General features: G+C 33.3%; 4 protein-coding genes across 5 annotated transcripts; 2 read left to right on the top strand and 2 right to left on the bottom strand.

Annotated features, from left to right (window-relative positions):
• Nucleotides 1–510: 510 nt before the first annotated feature.
• On the top strand, nucleotides 511–19,504 carry LOC109156154 (AT-hook motif nuclear-localized protein 23-like). The gene is made up of 2 exons (XM_019304008.1): nucleotides 511–1,308; nucleotides 19,486–19,504. The coding sequence occupies exon 1, from the start codon at nucleotides 569–571 to the stop codon at nucleotides 1,289–1,291; it is 723 nt and encodes a 240-aa protein (XP_019159553.1). The 5' UTR covers nucleotides 511–568; the 3' UTR covers nucleotides 1,292–1,308; nucleotides 19,486–19,504.
• On the bottom strand, nucleotides 5,060–8,009 carry LOC109156153 (uric acid degradation bifunctional protein TTL). Of its 2 annotated transcripts, none has more exons than XM_019304006.1 (6): nucleotides 7,753–8,009; nucleotides 7,569–7,660; nucleotides 6,864–6,921; nucleotides 6,626–6,727; nucleotides 6,388–6,535; nucleotides 5,060–5,671 (listed from the first exon to the last, which is right to left on the bottom strand). In XM_019304006.1, exons 1-6 carry the CDS (start codon nucleotides 7,888–7,890, stop codon nucleotides 5,214–5,216), a joined length of 996 nt encoding a protein of 331 aa, XP_019159551.1. In that variant the 5' UTR covers nucleotides 7,891–8,009; the 3' UTR covers nucleotides 5,060–5,213. The 2 variants fall into 2 exon arrangements, with proteins under 2 accessions (XP_019159551.1, XP_019159552.1); XM_019304007.1 differs by having other exon boundaries at nucleotides 5,060–5,668.
• LOC109156156 (heavy metal-associated isoprenylated plant protein 45-like) lies at nucleotides 12,008–13,668 on the top strand. The gene is made up of 3 exons (XM_019304009.1): nucleotides 12,008–12,091; nucleotides 12,712–12,787; nucleotides 13,266–13,668. The coding sequence occupies exons 1-3, from the start codon at nucleotides 12,026–12,028 to the stop codon at nucleotides 13,586–13,588; spliced, it is 465 nt and encodes a 154-aa protein (XP_019159554.1). The 5' UTR covers nucleotides 12,008–12,025; the 3' UTR covers nucleotides 13,589–13,668.
• Nucleotides 15,358–18,650, bottom strand: LOC109155636 (ent-kaurenoic acid oxidase 1-like). Its single transcript, XM_019303260.1, has 8 exons — nucleotides 18,406–18,650; nucleotides 16,855–17,332; nucleotides 16,429–16,689; nucleotides 16,216–16,305; nucleotides 16,046–16,124; nucleotides 15,845–15,951; nucleotides 15,607–15,728; nucleotides 15,358–15,469 (listed from the first exon to the last, which is right to left on the bottom strand). Exons 1-8 carry the CDS (start codon nucleotides 18,648–18,650, stop codon nucleotides 15,358–15,360), a joined length of 1,494 nt encoding a protein of 497 aa, XP_019158805.1.
• Nucleotides 19,505–23,323: the final 3,819 nt, after the last annotated feature.

The following is a 23,323-nucleotide window of genomic DNA, read 5'->3' as shown; positions in this document are numbered from 1 at the left end:
GTTGAGCTCGAGCTCGAAGTTGACCGAGCGGCTCGGCTATAATTTCGTGTACGAGCTCAGCTCGATCACAAAATGAGACAGCTCAAACTCGAAGTTGATCGAACTGCTCGACTCATTTACATCCCTATCTAAGATGCTTATAGCTAATTAACTCAAATCAAGAAAATCAATAAAATCACCCCACTGAGAGTCAAACTTGTAAATATTATTTTAATTTTAATATTTATATATGCTCTTATGGTTGTGGGAAATCATGGCTGCCATTCTCTCTTTCATCTCTCTCTCTCCCTTTTCTCTCCACTCAGATTCTCTTTAGTTTTCTATTCGCTCTAGGGTTTGAATTCTGTGTTCTTCCCCCTCAGTTTCTTTAATATATATATTCACATTATAATATATATAATTATAATAATATAATATACTTTGAAAAGATTATATTAATTGTCATCTTTATTTTATTTTATTGGTGATTAATAAATATAAATATCATACTTTATTTTAACTTTGTTTTCTGTTTACTATTACTACTTTTGTTGTTGTTGAAGCTGCAGCTACTTTTGGTGTTCTGTATATGGATGCTTCTCATCTCCATGGCCGGCGGGATTTAGAAGACGAGACTAATCGGAACCGATTTTCCGGCGAGGCTAAAGCCAGCGGCGATGGCGTGGTGCGTAGGCCGAGGGGGAGGCCGCCGGGGTCGAAGAACAAGCCGAAGCCGCCGGTGATCATTGCCCGGGATAGCGCGAACGCTCTGCGGGCGCATATTTTTGAGGTCGGCGGCGGTTGCGACGTGTTTGAGGCGGTGGCGAGTTATGCTCGGAAAAGGCAGAGAGGGATTTGTATACTGTGCGGTAGCGGAGCGGTGGACAACGTGACGCTGCGGCAGCCGGCGGCGGCCGGCGCCGCCGTCGTGACGCTGCAAGGGAGGTTTGAGATATTATCCCTGGCCGGATCGTTCCTGCCGCCGCCGGCGCCGCCGGAGGCCACCAGTTTGACGGTGTACCTCGCCGGAGGTCAAGGCCAAGTGGTCGGAGGCAACGTCGTCGGCGCCTTGATCGCCTCCGGGCCGGTGATAGTCATCACTGCTTCCTTCACAAACGTGGCGTATGATAAGCTGCCGTTAGATGACGGCGAGGCGGCGGCTCTCCAGATTCCGCCGTCAACTAACGGCGGCGGCGTTAGCAACCAATTTGCTGATCCCTCGTCGGGGCTTCCATTCTTCAATCTTCCACTGCATTTGGCTATGGAGAGCGCAGGATGGACCGGAAACTCGGCGAACCGGGTTCAATACTAGGTCAAATTAAACAAGCTTAATTAAATAAATAACCTTATTTAAATAAATCAAATGATGTTGTTTGTGTTGTGATTAATCATCAATCTCTTCTTGTACATTATTATCTCCTTTTTCTTCTTTCTTTTAATTTGTTGACTGATAATAGTTTCCCATTTAAATATCTTGGTGAATTGAAATTTCCTCTAATTGATCTTGTCTTATCACTTATGCCTATATGCTCCTTAGCTTCCACATTATGTTACAATATTATTTCTTGAAGTGATTAACTTTAACCCCATATGTTAGGAATTGATTTAAAAAATCATATTATATTGAGGGTGTGCATCGAGTAAATTCCACAATCTCGCTCTATTACCTCTATATAATAGTCTACAAACCACATATGAGAGATAAATCACACATTAAATTGGAGTGTGCAAGTTACCTAAGAATGTAATAACTCTCAAATCACACAATAGAAGTAAATCACGAAGCTCGATCGAGAGGATGTTGACAAGAATTAAACTTTGATACAATAATCATGTCTTGCCAACTTGGTCACCCCTCTCGAGATGAAATCAAAGTGTGTTGGTTTTTAATGTTCCTCATTGCACTCACTCTTGCATGTTTTGATGGATGACAAATGCATGGGGTGTTCATTGCTCCAGAGAAATTCGTCCGTGACGGTGAACTAGTGTTGTTAGGATTGATACGAGTTTACAACACCTAATTACAATAGTAATTTGGACTGGCTGGAAATATTGTGAATATTTCTAGTGTAAGATTTAGAATAAATCATATATATAATAAGGCAATTTTGAAAAAGAATTTTCTTTATTGGCAAAAAGATATTATAATAGGCTGGAGTTACAAATATAACTCTCTATCTCTAAGGATACTTTGCTATGCTAAGCTTTGCTATATATATAATGGGATGTGATACCTTACAATGTAGAGGAATTATCGATTTATAGCAAAACCCAAGTAAATATTAGTCGTAGATTTGTGTGCATAAAGATTTATAATTCGATCTTGTTGTAAACATTTAATGCAAATCTAACTCATTAAATGCAAACATACTCCACATTTGACGTTATTCTTCACAAACCTAACTCATTAAATGCAAACTTACTTCACATTTAACTTTATTCGTCACAGTTGTTTGAATTTCTCCCTCATTAAAAAGTTGAAAGATATTTATTTAATTATATTGTACAAGTTTAGGCTGGGATTATCCCAGCTAATATGGGCTTTGCAATCTATGTGGCTTATGCCACATCAACATTTTAATTTATTATTTTTATTAATGGGGTTTGTAAAGAGTTCTATTACATGGACTCTAAAATTCTACTCCCTCATTTATATTCTCTAAGGTAGCAAATCAAAATTGATTATTTTAATCATGTGGGTCAACAGAAAAATGTCTACATCAAGAATATGTGAGAGAGAGTATAAGTTGAGAGTTTAAAATGGAAGTACACCACCTTGCAAATTTGGAAGCCTGACAAAAGTTGCCGCAGCTTTTGTACTTTCTTTTTTATTTTATTTTATTTTGTTTTCTTTATTTTTTAATATTTTAATATAATTAATAATGTTATTTTAATATGTTGGGCTCACTTCTAAAAGTTTGATTAGATTTGTAAAGATATAGTGTGAATAGTAGATGATATGCAAATGAGATGATATAAAAGTGAGATCCATTTTTAAAAGTGGAGAGATTTGCCGGGATAATGGTAGCCTTATTAATACTAGGTATTTTACACATGTCAAACGTTAACAGAGAAGTTGTAAAAGGCTAATTTCTACACTTATTTTATTCTAATAATTCTTGAAACAAAGTTCATAAAAGGGATGCGTGTGAGATTTCCCATTTGTTTTATTCTCACAATAGCCTTGGCGGGCCTGGCCGGCATGGATAATTGGTGGTGGGATCACCGGCTGATGGGATTGCCGTCGGCGGAACAAATGGTGGCTTACGGCGGGTGGCCGGCGTGATCACCGGCGTCAGATGGTTGGGAAAGCTTGGCTAGCCTTCTTGATGCTGAACAACCTTATCAGCAGCTTTGGCTATGTGTCTCTTCTCATGAGCTGCTTCCACTCTTGCTTTTGCATATACTCTTTCTCTGCCTGAAAAGTGAAAATTAAACAATAAAATATTTTTTTCTCCATTTTACATAAATGTAAATTCATACTCTCATAACAGAAAATTTATAATTTAATAAATTTAAATTCATAATCTGAACATAGAATGCAAAACGCCGTTAACAACACATTAACTAAATTTTATTTTATTTTTCAGTAAAAACGATGCCGTTTGGGACCCTATTCACCAAGCATGGTGAACACGTTTCCACGGCATAATTTGAGTAAAGAGGACTCCTCGGCCTTAAGCTCCAAGCCCTCAACCCAATGCTACTATTGACCAGTGGATCCTGGTCCTAAATGACGTATAAATTGTATATTTTTAATATTAAAATTGTAAAATTTTAAAATATAAATTATGTTTTTAAGTCAAAATACATAACATCCGTGGAAGGGAATTTGTAAATACTTAATTTGTTAATATTGTGTGACTGCAATATTTGAAAGAAACTTGTGAATATAAAACAAGATAATCAATTACATAATACAAATTGTAAATTTTTAAAAGATAAATTGTAAACATTTATTAATATGTAGATTGTGAACATCTGGACCTAGGTTCACATTACAAGGTGGACCCGAATCCACCGAATAATTTGCAGGGAAGAAATGTAGTGAAATCCAAAGTAACTTTGACCATAAATGTTGCCCCTCAATTTTTAAAACGGTACATATATTGCCCCTCCCGTACCGTATGGGAGGAGCATTATGTGTACCGTTTTAAAAATTGAGAGGCAACGTTTACACTACGAGAGGGCAATATATGTACTGTTTTGAAAATTGAGGGACAACATTTATACCCCTAATAATTCAAGGGTGACATTGAGAATTGACATATTATGGAGAGGCATAAATTACAATTTTCTCATTATTTCACGAGATCTCGAATGCTTACGTTATACCGTTAAAAAAAAAATACCCTTTCTTCCTCCTTGGCTTGGGCTTTGGCATGGCGCATGGGACTAATGTCATGCAACTTTTCCTTGATAGCCTTCATTATATTTTGGGTGGTATTACGTATACGGTTGGTGATTAGAAGGGAGATGATAATATATAATAATAAATGTTGATTTGATGGAGATATGTAAATAATGAAATGGTAGCTAGCATTCTAAATGTGGTAATTTATACCAGCTACTTTGGATGCTACAATTAGCTTAGCCATAGCATTTCAATGGCTTCACATAGCATTCCAGGTAAAACATAGACATCTCCTTTTTTTGGTAATAATGGTGAGAAATATGACACTTGGAAATCTTAGATATCAAACCCATTTCTATCTTCCCTTTCATTTCAGCCCTAATTCACACACATATCAACTCAAAACCGAGTGAGCGGAGAATGATTCTCATATTAAAAGATCACAATTTCTATGTATTTACACATTACTCTATAATTTTGTATTACACAAGAACGAAATTTACCTAAAATTAGACGAAAAGAGTATAAATATAGCTATCAAACAACTATAGTTGTCCATCACCAAATTGTCTTTGTCCGGCTATATTTTCACACGAAGAAGAGAGTCTTTGTCTCGATCAGATCAAAACAAAGACGGACTATTTTCATCCAGTTCCAGTGACAGACGACTCAAAATTTAAAAAAAAAAAAAATAAATAATTTGACAGTGCAATGAAAATTTTATAATCCAAAAAATACATTATTCATTCTTAATATTTATGTACAAAGAAACAAAGGCTGAAACTACAAACATTGTACCTTAACATTTCACCAAAGTACAGTCATTAGGAGCAGATCAGATACCTCATTTAGCTTAAACATAATGATAACTAAACAACGTTTAGCTCCCACGGTAAGTAGAGAATGAGAATGGAGAAAGCAACAGAGGAACATGAAAGTGTTCCCATTTCTGAGACTCTCTAATCTCAAACACAATGGTGACAAAGGGGAAAAACCCATCAAGATTATACTTGCCAGTGTTGAAGCTTATTCGATAGGTTCCTGGGTTCAAAGCATCAACCATGCTCATCAACTGACCGGATCGCCCATCTTTATCGGTAGCTGAGGATCCTTGGAAAATCCAACCACCATTATCAGTTACACCGAAGTGGGGACGTGGTTGGCTTCCTTTCCACGCCTCCAATAGCACTTCAACGTCGTTAGCTGGACATCCACGCGCAACGTCTAGAATATGAGTTGTGATGGGTGGGCGTGTCCGAGATGGAATATGAGATGGTTTCCCTGTTGGAGATCCTGTTGTAGCTGTCAAATGTGATCCAATGATGTTCACGCGATCTTCTACAACTTAAATATCAATTAATAAGCAACTAACGTTGTGAATATCACATTACTAGTATCAAATAAAAGAAACATCTAAATACAAAACAAATACTTTAAAGAAAGAAGACTTAAAGAACATTGTAAATTAATGGTGTGTCGAAAATCTGGTATGGCACACAGATAATTAATAAAAGAATTGCATAAAATGTCATTGGGGTCTTGCTGAATAGTAATGATCCTACTTGGAGAAAGGAGATATAGATGGCTCATGAATTCAACTTTTAATGTTATTGCTGTGTGTGACTAATTTTACCGGACCTAGGGGATTACAGTCCATAAGTCCATTTAATGTTATTGCTGTGTGTGGAGAGACATATAAACACACATGTAATATATATATATATATATATATATATATATATAGCATCCACAGCTCAAGTAGTAAGCCAAAGAATATACAACATTCTGAAAATATTACAAGTCTATATGAGAGAACATCTCACCAAGCATGAAGCAATGAACTTAAATGAGATAAAGTTCATATTTACCAACAATATATACATATAAACAGAACAAAACCCAAATAGAGAGAAACAGGATCAGTAGTAACAAGCATAGAAAGTCTGGGTTTGACACATTACTAGCATCATAATAGTTCTAGATGTCAAAGGTAAAGTATAGAAACGGTAAAGCAGGTTATGCAACACGGTCTCCTAATTCAAAAGAAAAATCACCTTCTACTTTGGATGCATCTGTGGCTTTAGTTGCAATAGTACTGTCTGCTTTAGCTAAAAAGAGCTTGGTGAGACGCAACTCAGTTATTTTCATTTGCTCCTGGGCTGCTATTTCAAACTCAATAATAGGTCTGTTTTCATAACGTCTCTGGCCATAGAAATTTGAATTGATTAAGCATCATGTCATCAACAGAGCAAGTAAAGAAAGAAGAATAGAAGATAGAGAACAGAAGGGTACCTTCAACTCAGTAAGTATCTCAGAGGAACTTCTACCAGAAGCAAATATCAGGAAGACAATTCCAAACTTCGCCCTGTAGCGAGCATTCCACTGACTTAGCTCCTGTAAATAAGAGAAGTCAAAAATTTGTTATCAATTACTCTTCTGCACTAAATATTAGCAGAAAAGAAAAAAGCTAGAAGAAACTTTCATTGGATTTATACGGTCCTTAAATAGACAGGTTAGATTATTACAAAACCTGCAAGCTAGAATCAGTTGCAGTAGAAAGAGCTGTTGACTGCTCCCCCTTGCTCCACCTAAAGAAGGAGAAAAGTTCTCAAAGTCTTATCTCAAGGTTCTTTTATATTTAGCTACAGACAAGGAACAAGGAAAAAAGGACCAAAAAGAACATAGGAGGTCAAGATATAAACAGAAATCAGCAAAGGAAACAGTGTAGTAGGAAAGGCATATACATACAGAGCTCTGTATCACACCAGATTCTTGCAATAATACTACTGAGAATTTTCAATTAAAATGATCTTTTTTTGGGTGATGCACTACCCGAGAGTATGCACCGGGTAAACTCCGTCTTATAACCTTAGCCGGCAAAAGACTACAAGGAGGTAAACCAACTTAGGTTATCCATAGCTGACTGGCTCAAACCAAGAAGGTCAATAGGCCACTCTCACCGAAAGTCGAACTTATAAAGTCAACACCAACTTGGCTGGGCCATTAAAATGATCATATTGAATGAACAAGATATAGTTAAAGTTCCTTGAAAAAAGGAACTAGCCAAAACATCACCAGAAATCACTTCAATAAATATAGCAACAAATCAAGGATATATAAGATGTATGTTCAAAATTATGGATTGTTGCATATTTCTGCAAACAAATTAGAAACTCTAGCTCCAAACAGAGAGATTAGGGGATTAGCAGAGAGGTAAAGGCCAGAGGGGAATAACTGTGCAAAAGCGGGACTTTTATGATTCTGTGAAGGCATATGGCCGATTTGGGGATGCGCAGAGAAAGCTTCGAGCCAACCGTTTACATCGACCTGTGAAATCAAACTGAGATCAGTATCTAAGAAGGTCAAAATTCGAGAAAAAATCGCGCGTACACGACGAGAGACAAAAGAAGTGAAAGTACCTTGTTGAACCAGATATCTCTAGCGGCAACAACGGCGGCGGCGCAATCGGAAAAGGGAGCTGCCGCCGCCATCTCTTTGGCAAATCTGGTGCTCCCGCAACAAGCCAAGAAATCTTTCTCATCAAATCTCGATCCCATTTCTCTAACCTCTTGGTGATTTTCTGATTCTGTAACAAATTGAAGGAAGGAAATACGAGAACTACACTGAGCTTTACGAGTAGATCATTCAACTGGTACTGGCCAAGTGGCCATGGTGGCATGGTGCTAATTCCACCGGGGGCTTGACTTGTTGGGCCGGGTATGTAGCTATTTCAGGCCTACATTTTAGGCTTAAAGCCTTAAAGTCCATTTATGAATATGGGCTTTCTAAGTCTGGCCCATAAATTTTGCTAAGGCCAAGGTTATATTTTATATCATGGACCAGGGTCCACATAACATTCTGGACCCTGATCAAAACGACGAGGTACAGAATTTATACTTATAAGGTACAAAATTTCATAACACAAAACATAAAAAAGTACAACATAAGACACATACACATGTTATATATTTATTTTTTTTTTAAATCTGATTTAGGTACAAAATTTGTGATCAAGTCACAGAATTTCACAACACAAGACACAAATTTATAACATAAAACACAACTATTAATTTGTGAACTACAAACACATAGGTCCGATTTGGTAAAATAGTTAGCCTATCAGTCAATTTTGGCTTATTCGACCACTATTAGCTGTTTGATTTGGTTAAACAATCAATATGAGTGTTTGATTAATTAGCTTTTTGTAACAACTTATGCTCCAAACTGCTAAAATTCAAAAAGCTACTCAAAATAGCTTTTTTCAATCAGCTTTTTGAGAAAGTCATTTAATAAGCTAACAGCTAATTTACCAAACACATTTCTACAATCAGCTAATGTTATCAACTAGTTAAACCCACTAACCCAATCAGCTAACACAATAACAGCTATCAGAGCTAGTAACCATTTACCAAACACCCCCATAATATGTTAACTACAGACACATAATATGTTAACACATACAAAGTAATATGCTAAATGCATATTATGAGTCTGCAGTTAACCTATTATATGTGCATGTACATATTATGTGTCTATAGTTCACAAATTATAATATGCCTTCAATTTATTTACATGCACATAATTTGTTAATTGCGATAAGATAATATGTTAATTGTAGACACATAACTTAAAGTTATTTTAAAATTTGTTATCAATTTGTATATGCATTTTTGCTTTATGGATTTTTTTTTTTTTTTGGTAACAAGAAAAACTTGTAGCTACTTACGAGAGATTGTTTACAAGGATCAAATGTGTGACCTTATTGTATGAAATTCATATTCCACCCATTCAGCCACTCTAATGCACACCTTATGATAGTACAGTCAAACTTTGAACCATGTAGTAACTAAATCATCAATTGTCCGATCAACTTGATTAAGGTATCTCCACGTAAATCCTGATCTAAGATTTAAGGATTGAGGATGACATTGATTATTCGTGGAGGATGATTATTGAGATTTGTTGTTAAAAGTATAAAACAACCTAATATCATCCATAAACAACACTGAAACATGTTTAAACAAGATACGTACAAGCTAAGGATGAATAGAGTTGAAGATCTATCTCTCTTTATTATACACTTCGATTGGATCAGTTACCGTCCAGATCGGAATTGTCAGAGTATAGATTCTTCTTCGGTCGAGTGATTGCTGACCATATATCCAGATCGGAATGTGCTTCTATTGCTTGGTTTTTGTTACCAATGTGGTACGACCACCAATCACTTTGCTAGCTTCCAGGGTGTTTCAAACTATGATGGGTTTCACTTAAAGTACATTTTGAGTAATGAATGTAGACATTCCTGCAAACTAAAGAGTGGTTCAAATAACTTATGTAGCTAGAAAATTGTGTTCTAATGTTTGCCAGTTTGATATTTAGGAATTGCTAGCTCAACACCTGAAAGAATGTCATAAGTGCCCCAGAGTATTAGTATAGTAGATGAAAAGTTTTACTTAATATTTAATTTATTTTTAATGACAGAATGAGGTTTGGTTCTTGTTATAAACCTTAGAGGTTTGGGTTAGATTATTAATGTCAAAAGTGTATGTACGGTTTGATGTTGAGTCTCAAAACAAGATTGTGATTCGATTTAATTTTTAATAGGTTTAGAGCAGGTTCATTCACAGGATATATGTGATGGTACAAGAAGAACAAAATAAGGATGAAACAATAATCAATTATTTGTCACTCGAAGCAAATTCATGAAAAGTAATGTGGCCCGCATGGGTAGCTCAACTGGTCATAGAGGTGAAACTTTAGAATAATGACCAAGGATCGAGTCTTACCAGCGGCAGTGTGGGAGTGACCTCTCAAAGTGAGCACCGGTCTAGTCTCTGTGGTTCATGTGGTTCATGTTCAGTTGAGTCACCATGATTTACATTTTCCCAAATGCTCTGTCGGGGCGGTTCATGTTCAGTTGAGTCACCATGATTTACATCCTCCCAAATGCTTTGTGGGGTAATGAATTGGTCTTTTGTTAGTTAGGATTAAAAGGTGATTTTTACTTGGAGTGTATCTTCAAACAATTCAACACACATTCTCCTAAATTAAAGTTTTAATATTTTTAAACTTTTAGATTATCCTCAAGCTAGATTGATTGTCCCAAACAAAATCATATATTCATATATTAATGTTTCAATCTGTCTCCTTAAAGATCAGAATTAGATTCCTCTTGGTTCCATATTCTAAAATGTCACGTCATATTCCCAACACAATTCAATAACAAATATTGCAAAATGTGCTTTCGAATATTAGAGCTAGCTATACATGAGAAATGACGCAATATACCTCCTATATATTATTATTCCTCTTTTTTTTTTTCCTCGATCTACCTAATATATTATTCCTCTATTATAATTTTTGTTATTTATATACTTCAATTTAATACTAATTATCCAACAGGCAACAGCTTATCCTCTATCAATCCATCATATCGCTTTGGAGAATGTTTCTATTTAATTAAATATTCGCTTGCATTGTTGCAAGTTAAACAACTTGTTTCTTATATACTACCAAAATGAAAATAGAATAATAAAATAAGTAAATAATATCAAAATTAAATAAAATACAGAATGCTACTAACTCTATTACATTATGGAACGAGTCATGCAGAGAGAATGTAGAGTAAAGAAGGAACCATTCTGTTGTATTGTGAACTGAAAATTACCAGAGCTTGTTACAGAGGAAAGAAGAATATATATACAATGGATTGACCGGGAATATAAGTAAAAATACTCCTATATGGGAGAGTCACTATATACCATTTGAGCACAAGGTGCTTGACAATTATTCATAATTGGTCACCGTTTTGGTCCCTTATTATGTATTATTAAAATTAACGTTGCAAAATATATTCTTTGCTTTGCATGCTTAGCTTGCGGTGTTTGGTTTTGATCCTCCAACCAACTAAAACATAGAGATGTTATTAGGCTTAAGAGATTTCCTGAAATATTTTGGGAGTGTTTGGTAAATAGCTGTTAGCTAATTGGGTTAATTAGTGAGTTTGACTAGTTGATAGCATTAACTGATTATAGAAAAGTGTTTAGTAAATTAGCTAGTTGATAGCATTAACTGATTATAGAAAAGCGTTTAGTAAATTAGTTGTTAGCTGATAGCTAATTACATGCAAAATGACTTTCTCAAAAAGCTGATGGAAAAAACTGCTTTGAAACACTAATTGACTGTGTTACAATGTAATATCTATTCATAACTACATTTTCAACCATACCGCCTCTACGAGGCTCAAACTCATAACATCTCATATAGAAGAACAACTTGGTGTCACTAGACTACAAGGTGAGTGGTGAAAATGCTTAGTTTGAAGGAAATAATAGTAACGATGGGATTGAGTGAAGGGTATATTTCAATGGGCATTGAAATCTCTAAGCCCTAACATGTATTATGTTTCTAATCATAGAATGATCAAAACCGTCGTAATCATGTAAAGCTAAGGTTATCTACTTATATTTTAAATTTTTTAATAGCAAGAGACCGATAACGTACGTTCCCCAATTGCTTTTTAGTACTGTAATTGTCATGTATAGTGCTCCCCAACAAAGTTGATCAACTTGTTTTATTCTTTTGGGCTATATATCCCTTCTTTTATACCTTACTACCTTAGGTGTGTGTGTGTATATATAAGATCGACTAAGCTGCTCCGATATTTATATATAAGCGATACATATATAGTGCATGTATATATATCTTACGATGTATTTTGGATGGTTCAAGAAAACAAGACGATCTGATGCATTATCTGTAAGTATATATAATAGATCATATAGCAATGAACTTATAATTATCTTTTCGTGCATGCCCAAATAGTGGCTCCGAAAGGGGGGGCTAGCTAAGTGGTGAAGCATATTTTTTGTATTTGAAGGTTACGAGTTTAAATCTTATCTAACACCTTTGGTTCCTCAACTCAAGGACTCCTATACCCCGGTCCGACAGAGTATCTCGAAGGATGTAAATCATGGTAACTTAGTTGAACATAACACAAGGCTAAATATTTGCTTACACTGCACACAAGGAGCCCCCCTCACTTTAAGAGGTTACTCGCTCCCACACTGTTGGTGAGACTCGATTTCAGGTCATTGTTCTCAAACTTCATCCCTGTGACCAACTGAGCTGCCCATGCCGGTATCTTGTCAATACCCGGCCTCTCGGTCCAACTTGTTACGTATGGTCTTGCTAGTGCACTTACCTCTCTTGTGTGATTGCGGGACTTACCTAGCTAATGCATACTTTCGAATAGTGGCTTTAGATTTTCCTCGAAACTCAAAAAAGTAGTGTGTGCATGTATATGTATATTGGTGTTATCTTAGTGTTGGAAACTTGAAACCCTCATTTTATATACATATATACATGATGATATATAGATTGTGGAGCTGTTGGTTCGTATGGACTGCGATGGATGCCAGAAAAGGGTGCGAAGGGCAATTTCTAAATTAGAGGGTAAGTCTTTTTTATATATAAAAATTGCATCTTTTATTTTTGAAATGTTGAGTCTTGTAAAATTTGTTAAATTATAATTGCTTATCTCAGTAAATATAAATTTATTTGACATATTGCACCAATATTCACACCCCTCAAAATAAATTGATTCAAACAATTGAATCTTGGTCATCAACAAGACCCTATTAGGGGCAACTCATCCAAAAACGTTGCTACATACACTAATTTCTGTTGTTACATTTTTAGTCATTTATTTTATTATTCTAAAATGTTAAAATTTAAAAAAAAAAAAAAAAAAAAAAAAAACTAACTGATCAAAGCAGTTTTTTCAATTAGTTTTAAAAAAATTATTTTATATATAATTAGGCTAATCCCTAATTTATCAAAAACTTTTATTATCAACGTACTAGTCAAAGTGTCAAACTTATTAATCTAATCAGTTAACAGCTATTTATCAAACGCTCTTTAATTTTTTCAGGCGTTGACAGCATGGAGATCGACATGGACCGGCAAAAGGTGACGGTGAAAGGGTACGTGGAGGGGCGGCGGGTGCTGAAGGCGGTGAGAAGAGGGGGGAGCAGGGCGGAGCTGTGGCCGTTCCCGGACGACGGCGAGTACTTTCCCTACGCCGCACAGTACTTGGACGAGTCCAACTTCGCCGCCACTTACAACTACTACACCCACGGCTATAACGAGAGCATGCGCGGCTATTATCCCACCCTGCCTTACTCCACCCTCGTCGACGACAATGTCGCCTTTAGCTTTAGCGACGACAACGTTCATGCGTGCATCATCATGTGAAAGAAAACATCACTTATCCAACGTAGTACGATCACTACATGTGATCTCATTTAATTTTTTATCTTCGTTCTTCTAAAATGAATTTAATATTATGGTTAACTCAGTATTTTGAGATAGTTGGTAAGTGATCGAATTGCTAATGTAATTATAAAATATACAATATTCAAAGCAGATCTGAATTAGTTTTATAGTAAACAGAATATAGAATATTCTTAAACAAAAGCTAAGAGGTAATTGCACTTTTAGCCTATATAAGTTACTGGACAAATATGAATTTAGTACTTAATTATTATGAGCTGTAATTTTAACCCTTAATTAGCTAGTCACAAAAGTGACTATTTTCGTCCTTGAGATATATATTAAGTACCAAAATTGTAACTTTTAAAAGTGTCTATTTTGGTCTTCTGAATCATTGAATGACCAACATAGCCACTTTTGTGATTAATACACTTGGTCTATAACTTAAAAAAACGAAAAGCTAGTGCAATTATCCTTTAAAAATGTTATATAACATTTATATATTAGAAAATTCTAATATATATATATATATATATATATGTGTGTGTGTGTGTGTGTGTCTATAAGCAAGATACATATTGAGAATAAGATCGAATTGACGCTGCCGGACCCGGCCCGCTACAATCCAAGCTACATGGTTGTATCCTATATATGCAAAAGCTAAGGTATTAACACTAATTAGATGGTATTATTCTCATAGAAAATGTACATAGCAAATGTATAGTATACTTGTAGGGAGTGTTATTCCCCACTATCATATGTTCTAATTTTGTTGCAAGGATGAAAATATATATATATATGCATCCTCGCCAACCCGTTTTCTAAGAAGTTAATCAATGTCTATCATGTTAACAAGAAATAAAAATTAAAAATAGAGCAAAAATATTAATAAAAATAAAATCTAGGATATAATATTACTTAGGGGGTGTTTGGTTGGATGTAATTCGGGTGTAATTGAATTGCAATTCTGTAGAAGGTCCAATTACGCCGTTTGGTTGGAGGGAATTGCAATTCCACCGAATTGCAACTCCCTCCAAATGCTGAATTCTAATTCATACCTCCCCCCTATGAATTGGAATTCGTTGTTTTGATGGGAGAAGAAAATGTATGTGAAGACTATTTTACCCTTTTGTCTTATTAACTATACTTCCTTCTTTCCTTGTTTCTTCCCTATTCATCATTCGTTCCTTTCTTTCGGCCTATTGTTTCTTCCCCATTCTTTTTGTTTTCCTTTCTTCCCCATTCTTTTTGTTTTCCTTTCGTCATCTTATTTTTGTTTTCCTTTCGTCCTTTTATTTTTGTTTTCCTTTTTTTATTATTATTATTATTATTATTATTATTATTATTATTATTATTATTCTTATTATTCTTATTATTACATAAGGGCATTTCAATCATTGTATCACTTATTCCCTTTCAATTTCATGCTTTATTCTTACATACCAAACACTGTAATTTGAATTCCTACTTTATTCTCACCTGCATACCAAACACTGTAATTTAAATTCCTACTTTATTCCCACTGAATTACAATTTCTTTCCATCCTAATTCCCTCCTTCTAACCAAACACCCCGTTAATGCGCGTTTTTCAATTCAATGCTCACAACAACCACATAAAAATAATCTATTTAACTCTTATTCCTTTCTACTTTGTGGACCCATAAACACACAATACTAAATAAAGCTAAGTAATTCTCCCTTCTTGTCCTACTGATCGAATCAACATGCACCATAGTCTCTGAGATCTTGTCTAAGCACTAGGAGAAGATGGAGTTGTTCTTACAATTCTGCCCAAACAATTATCTTTAGGTATAGGAACGGGTAGAAAATTCGTTCCGCATGATGGGTTCTTCCTTTGTAGCCTGCAAATTAAACAACGTTAAACTTAATCTTAATTAACCATGTACCTTAACAAGTTTAAGGAAATAATTAAAGCTGTAATATAATTAACACCAAAAACAACAACAATTATCATTATTATTATTATAGAAACACTCACTCATAACCAAGCAGAAAATGATGGAGCGTAATCGTCATTTCAAACTTGGCAAGATCTTTTCCCACGCACGATCTGCCCCCCGCTCCAAAAGGTATGTACTCTCCTGCTTTGGGTATTATACTCTACACACCACACCATATATATCGCTAAATATTTGATAATTAATCAATTATAATATATATAAATATATAGCATTACAACAAATAATTAGAATATAACATTATTAAACTTATATTACCTCCCATCGTGAAGGATTAAATTCATATGGATCTCTATATATTTCTTCTTTCATGTGAATGTCCGGAACGAGGAGCATAGCTGTCCATCCCTTTGGAATTATACAGCCTGCCGTTTTGGTCATATCAATCGTGTTAGCCCATCAACAATTTTGAAAGGCCAAATTTATAAGCCTATAACGATGAAGATGATGATAACATACCATTAACGTTAACATCTATCCTTGCCTCTCGGAACATTATACTTGTGCGTGAAATTAAACGAAGGGTTTCGTCTATCACCTTCAAAGGAGAAAATTAAAGAGTCATTTTATAATACAACATCGTTCTCTACGAGGTTGTTCTAAAGAATTAAAATCAACTTTAATTTTACCTTAGGAAGGTATTGCATCTTTCTAATTTCATTGAAACTCAAACCCTTTTGATCATAAGGCCGATTCCTCACAATTTCTTCTTGCTCTGCCTGAAATTAAGCACACCAAAAAATGTCAATAATAATTAATTATTCAATAGTATTACGTGATTTAGTCAATTGTCTATATTATATTTTGATGAAAATAAGGTGGTGATCGATATATTTCAGTACCTTAGCTTTTTTGAGGACGTCAGAGTGGTCGTGCAGAAGGATAAGTGTCCATAATGTGGCACAAGAAGTTGATTCATAACCGGCGTTTAAATACATTATCAGAATATCAATTATTGACTCGTCACTGAATCCTTTCCCATTTTCATCTACCACATCTAGTAATAAACCTACCACATCTCTCTTTTCGCAAACTCCATTCTTTCTTTTATCTCTTCTTTCATCCAATATCTTCTTTAACACCACTATAATCCTTTTCCGTGCCTGAAATTTAAAATAATTCTTTATATTAGTAATTTTAATACTAATGGGGTCAATTACGCCTCCACCCAACCCTAATCGAGAGGTCGGACCAGACAACCACTTTTCAATAATCTAAAATAGCAAGTTTTTCTATTATCATTAAAGTGAGAGAGAGAGAGAGATTACCTTAAGTCCACGGTGGTAAGCAAAGCCTGGTAAGTTGACCGCCATGGCTTTAAGTCCACGATTCATGAAATAATACTCCTTCATTAAGGCAGCGAGGATATGATCAACCTCGGAGCTCACGAAAATGCGCATAATTACCCTAAAAAATAGGTTCGGAAGCTGCCTCGCGAACTCCATCTCTCCCATGGATGCCCATTTCTCCAGATGCGATTTCACGTTTTCTTCGACGGTGTCGAAGTAAAGCGACAGCGCCTCGTGGCCGTTGATCGGAGCCGACGTTAGTTTCCGCATGCGTTTGTGCTCTTCGTCTACGAGGTTCACGAACGATTGTTTCCCGACCAGTTCCTCGGTGGTCGCCGGCCACCCGGACTTGAAGGCTCTGTCGTCCGTCATAACTTTCCGGCAGGCTTCCGCCGATGTAACGATCACTGTCGGCCGACCAAACAGCAAAGCCTTGTACATTCCTGTTTTCCCGTATCTGATCCATTTTTCAAAACATAAATTAAATTTGGAATAAGGGTCAAATAGGTCATCGTGCACCCGATAAAACAATTAAGCCACTGAACTTAAAAAACTAATAATTAGATTTCTAAACTAATCAATTTTAAATAATGTTTTCAATTTGAAGGTTTCCAACAGGTCAACAGGTCATCCTTCCAAATTAATTATTTTTTAAAATTTAAATTTTAAAAATTAATTAGTTTTAAATTAAAAAAAAAAAAAAAATTGGTTCCGGCCGGAGACGACCGTCTCCGGCCGGTTTCTTCGTCTCCACGGCGGGAGACGAAGGGTTTCTTCGTCTCCGGCCATAGAGACGAAGAGTTTCTTCTTCTCCATGGCTGGAGACGAAGAAACTCTTCGTCTCCATGGCCGGAGACGAAGAAACACTTCGTCTCCGGCTGGATTCCAGTTTTTTTTTTTTAGTTTAATTTAAAACTAATTAATTTGGGAGATGACCTGTTGACCTGTTGGAAACCTTCAAATTGGAATAATTGTTTGAAATTGATTAGTTTAGGGACCTAATTGTTGGTTTTTTAAGTTCAGTGGCCTAATTGTTTTATCGGGTGCAGTTCGATGGCATATTTGACCCTTATTCCATTAAAATTAAAACCAAAATAATTGTCTGTCTATTTTTCCTGGTGCAACGAACTTTACCAAAAGCACATTGACAAGAATGAAACTCATAAATACAAGAATGATTTTTTTAGGATAGATTTTTCGAGTCTAATTATTACTTTTGATTCCTATATTATAACAATTAATGTACAATTAAAAAAAGTGGCAACACGAGTTACACAACTTCCCCTCCCCATCTTCATATGAGAATTTTGGTTAGATTTGGTCAGAATTTCACTAAACTCAAGTAAAATGAGATTTTTATCCAAATGAAAGCAGGTGACACAATATTTCTTAATTCTCACCTGAAAAATCGACCAAAAGTTTTTTTGTGTGTGTGTGTTGGGAAGGGAGGGGGGTAAATTAAATCTAAACTTTATAATATCACGTGAATGAAATTAATAATCAAAATTAACAATTTTCACAATAAAGTACCTCGAAACATAAGAGTGATAAAAACTATCAGGATTAGAGGATTTGAAAGCCCTCAAAAATGGTATCATGTTACCAATGTAAGGCCAACCCAAATCTCCTGGTGGCAGAGAGAACCTCTTGTTGCCAAGCTTCAATACTTCATAGTACCAACTATTCAACCTCCTAACCACCCACAAACAACCTAAACCCATTGCCCCAAACCTAATAATATCCCACAAAATAACCACCCAACTCTCCATCTCCATGATTCTCCTCAACCCAAAATTATCTTGTGTTACGTTGTAAAGTAAAATGCTATGTAGGTGACATATTATCACACTTATATATATAATAACCAATTACTAATCTATAAATGGCAAATCCAAATTTACTATACCAAGCAGTCAAACACGACAATATTCTTTTATGCTAAAAATTTAAATTTTAACATTTAAAAGATGGCGTATTTGGTACAATATATAATAGTAATAATTTACCTAAATTGCATGCATGCATAATAAAGAATTTAATTATTTAGAGTTTTAGAAGAAAAAAAAAATATCGAAATCATACGTGACAAGTAGTTGTCATTTGACCCAATGAATTAGCTATTTAGAAAATCGCTCAAAACGATAGTTACATACTTACATACCATTAAAAATGAGTCTAGCTAGGTTAATGCTTCTCAGCAATTATGTATATACTAGTTTTGTACGGGATAATGTCCAAAGTTTTTTTTTTTTTTTTAAATAAGTACTTTAAAGTATATTAAGACAAGATGATATTGAAATTGTTCATACATAGATAATTGAATGTTGAATTTGCATATTTAAATAGGTAATTCTAAGTTTACAAATGCAATATAATATAGTCAAGATTGATTATAATTGTCAATAAAATAATTGTATAGGTATGGTTGAAACCAAATACAGGACATAAGGGAGAGCAAATAAAAATTAGGGTATAAAATATTAAATATATACTAATATTGAAGAGCTAATTGTTGATTGACAAACAAGGACATTGCGAGTTAGTTTCCCACTTCAATTTGTTGTGTGATTTGAATACTTTTTTTGTCAATAAAGTCCCAAGTAGTTAATATAATTAGCTTAATTATATTTTTTAATTTTTTAATTTTTTTAAAAACAATTATTATAATAATAATAATAATAATAATAATAATAATAATAATAATAATTATTATTATTATTATTATTATTATTATTATTATTATTATTATTATTATTATTATTATTATTATTATTATTATCGGTATACACTTAGGTCATTTTACATGTTAATCTAAACAACTAATTTTTAATATCTTTTTACCAACAGTTGATATAATTCGCTGGCCAAATCCGCTAACTGCTGATGGTCAAACAAGGACATTGCGAGATAGTTTTCACTTCAATTTGTTGTGTGATTTGAATACTCTCTTTGTCAACAAATTCCTCAAATAGTTAATATGATTGGCTTTATTAATTATATTTATATTTATATTTATATATTTTTTAAATTTTTTCATGATATTAATAAAATACTTGGTAAATAAATATATAGCATTATTTTGTATTATAACTTTGATATTTAATTTAAAAAATAGTGTACAAAAAATATAATAGACAATGTAGTGAATATAATCAATTCATGAATTTGAATGTAAAGAATTTTTACATTGTGGGGAAAAATAAAGACAATATAACTAATAAAATTATTTCTCTTAATTAATTTATTGATAATGAATATTTTTTTAATAAAGACATTGTAGGGACAATGTAGCGAATATAATCAATTGATGAATTTAAATGTAAAGAATTTTTATATTGGAGAAAATAAAGACAATATAACTAATGAAATTATTTTTCTTATTTAATTTATTGATAACGAATAATTTTTTTTTTTGAATAAAGACATTTTAGACACATAATTCTAAATTAAAGAAATGCATATGTATTATTTTTTGTTGTAGCTACTAAATTATTATTTAATTTAATAAGAGTAAAATAGAGTACTAATTATGTCAACTTTAATTAGACCTTTCTTATTGAAATCAATGAGTAAGTTAACGGTGAACTAACAGAAACTAACGAAAAAGATAATATTTAACGGAAAAGTTAACGGATAATCATATTCATTAAGGATAAATTAGGAAATCGTAAGGAAAAATTAAAATCTGATCAATCTGAGCCATTCATTTGATTAAAAAATTTGACCGCCATTTTTTCTACCCATTATAGATTTATAGGCCTAACTCTCTTGGGCTCTTATTATCAATATGAGCCATTCATTTGATTAAAAAATTTGACCGCCATTTTTTCTACCCATTATAGGCCTAACTCTCTTGGGCTCTTATTAGTATAGTAGATTTATGTGCTTATGAAAATACTAGTATTTTGTATGCGTGACGTGAAAATTTATACCTAATATTATAATCGTGATAAATATATATAAATAATTAAAAATTATAGTTCAAGTTATATATAAACAAATAATATATATATTATATACACAGACATATGATTTACCATTCATAGAAATTTAATTAAAATATAATCAATAACTAAATTAAGAGTTAATACCTAAAATGGTCATCAACTATAATGATTTTTCTCAATTTCGTCCTAAATGACTTTGATGACTTAATGTAGTCTCAGATTTTTGTGTTTTTGCTCAATTTAGTCATCCGTTTGTTATTCTGCACATTTCAATATTGACATCTCTTTATTGCTAGATAGACATGCAAAGTGCAAAATTATCTTTCTTTCTTTTATGTATTACTCACAGAATTACTCCTCTGTGAATATAAAATTTGATTTGCAGGTCTAGGAGTAATTCGTAAAAGAAAGATAGATTTCACACTCCATAGACTGAGAGTAAAGAGATGTCAATATTAAGATTGTTGAATTGTCCCTTTATTTAACACTAATTTGACGGAATAACAAACGAAAGACTAAATTTAGCAAAAGCACAAAAATTTGTGACTACATTATGTCACCAAAATCGTTTAGGATGAAATTGAGAAAAACAACAATAGTCGATGACCATTTTAAGTATTAACTCATTAAATTAATTATAACATGGTTTTAATAACATGATAATAAAATAATTAAATAATAGAAAAAAAAAAGAAGATATGATATATATAAACGTATGGTAATGATGATGGAGGCATCAATGTTAAAATTAAATAGTAACGTGGTTATATCAGTGTAAGGGTAGATTTGTCTAACAAAAATATAGTGGGGACAATTTTGTCCAATAAAATTAAACTGTACAACATTTAAAGTAAAATATATACATTTATTAGCATACAAAAATGAACATATATAAATCAATGATATAACCTGGATTGAGACTTAGGATGTGTTTGGAAACCCCGAAAATGATTTCTGAAAATCATTTTCCGGGTTTCTCATGTTTGGATGGGATTGGAAAACTCAGCCAACGGAAAACATTTTTCGTTGACTAGGGAAAATCAAGCTATTTTGGTGAAAAATGACTTCCGCCAAACATACAACAATGTTTCCGGCAGAAACCAGTGGTCTTGTTTCCGCCGGAAACCAGACCACTGGTTTCCGCCAGAAACCTTTAAAAAAAATTATCGAGAGGAACTCTGATTTTCGGCGGTGGAAACTAGAGAGAACTTCTCTCTGGTTTCTGGCAAGGGAAACTCCCTGTCTTTTTTTTTTTAAAAAAAATAATTAATTTCTTAGCTTTTTAATAATTACTATTATTTGATTTCAAAAAAATAAATATTATTATAAATATTTGTATATTTTAAACAAAAATAATTAATTATATAAAATGTTTAATTATACAATTCATTCTACCTCATTTTGCGCTTTACAACCATTTACGTAAATAGTTTGTAAGAAATAACTATGAGAACCTTATGTTTTATTAGTGAATTTTACAATTTTTAGTTTAACTTTAAAAAAAATAATTAAAAAATAAAAAATTAATAATTAATCGGGCGCCTAACATATTTTGCAACCTTAATTTACAGTATAAATTTTATAAATTTACAGTATGGAAATTATGTATTTAGAATGGTGCACACGGTTGCACAGCATAACAATCCGGAGTGGGAGATTGAGTTTGATTTTAACTGGGTTTATCAGTGTTGTATGGAATTAAGTATGCATATTTTTAAGGATTTTTATTTTAATCTTAATAGACATATGAATTTTAATATTGTTGGATTGTATTACGAATATGAATTTCAATGTAGAACTGTAGTACGAATATGAAAGTAGGAAATAATATATTTTATTAGAAACTAGTATTTGCGCCCGTGCGTTGCACGAAATGAATTTGTTATAAAATTTTAAAAATATTTATATCGATATATAATTGTATAAATTATAAAATCGAATATTATATAATATAATTGAAGAATTGAGTTGCACCGATTATATTTTCTGATGTTATCAATGCTTGAATTAGAATAAATAATTGCCCAATTAATAGCTAACGTGTAGATATACGCATTCGGTGTTGTAACTTTAGAGATTTTATATATCAGTGTCTATAATTTGTATTAATTGGGCTAATTAGCTCGTTGTCTAGCAACTCAGTTATATAAATTATTTATACGGAAGATATATTTTCTATGTAGATCAGCTATATAGCAATTTTGTCATTTTTGTATATAAAACTTAAATTATACATTATTGAAAATCTCTTTATAGCTAGACGGCATTGGTAGTAGTAACGGAATTTTATCCATCATCGTCTAAAGTTAAAACTATCAGACTATCAGGATGGGTGACTCGGAAAAAAATAACATACAATTAACCGTGATTAAAGACTGATTTTTTCAGTAATAACTCAAATATTATATAGTGCAATTAAAGATATGGTTTCGCCCGTGAATTTGTTGTAATATATTAAGAATATCTGGATTGATATATAATTATTTAAATTAGAACATTAA

Source organism: Ipomoea nil, unplaced genomic scaffold (genome assembly GCF_001879475.1).
Source record: "Ipomoea nil cultivar Tokyo-kokei standard unplaced genomic scaffold, Asagao_1.1 scaffold2704, whole genome shotgun sequence".
Taxonomy (NCBI): domain Eukaryota; kingdom Viridiplantae; phylum Streptophyta; class Magnoliopsida; order Solanales; family Convolvulaceae; genus Ipomoea; species Ipomoea nil.
The sequence above is the reverse complement of the archived record's forward strand: the minus strand, read 5'-3'. Positions and strand labels throughout refer to the sequence as shown.

Excerpts from the sequence above, each read along its gene's own strand:
- LOC109156153 (XM_019304006.1), bottom strand. The coding sequence starts at position 7,890 with ATGGGATCGAGATTTGATGAGAAAGATTTCTTGGCTTGTTGCGGGAGC. Across the intron at positions 6,728-6,863 it reads CAACTGATTCTAGCTTGCAG|GAGCTAAGTCAGTGGAATGC; the intron begins GTTTTGTAATAA and ends TCTTATTTACAG. Across the intron at positions 6,536-6,625 it reads AGATACTTACTGAGTTGAAG|AGACGTTATGAAAACAGACC; the intron begins GTACCCTTCTGT and ends TTCTATGGCCAG.
- LOC109156156 (XM_019304009.1), top strand. The coding sequence starts at position 12,026 with ATGTATATATATCTTACGATGTATTTTGGATGGTTCAAGAAAACAAGA. Across the intron at positions 12,092-12,711 it reads GACGATCTGATGCATTATCT|ATTGTGGAGCTGTTGGTTCG; the intron begins GTAAGTATATAT and ends GATGATATATAG. Across the intron at positions 12,788-13,265 it reads GGCAATTTCTAAATTAGAGG|GCGTTGACAGCATGGAGATC; the intron begins GTAAGTCTTTTT and ends TAATTTTTTCAG.
- LOC109155636 (XM_019303260.1), bottom strand. The coding sequence starts at position 18,650 with ATGGAGATGGAGAGTTGGGTGGTTATTTTGTGGGATATTATTAGGTTT. Across the intron at positions 17,333-18,405 it reads TATCACTCTTATGTTTCGAG|ATACGGGAAAACAGGAATGT; the intron begins GTACTTTATTGT and ends AAAATGGATCAG. Across the intron at positions 15,729-15,844 it reads TTAATCCTTCACGATGGGAG|AGTATAATACCCAAAGCAGG; the intron begins GTAATATAAGTT and ends TGTGGTGTGTAG.
- LOC109156154 (XM_019304008.1), top strand. The coding sequence starts at position 569 with ATGGATGCTTCTCATCTCCATGGCCGGCGGGATTTAGAAGACGAGACT.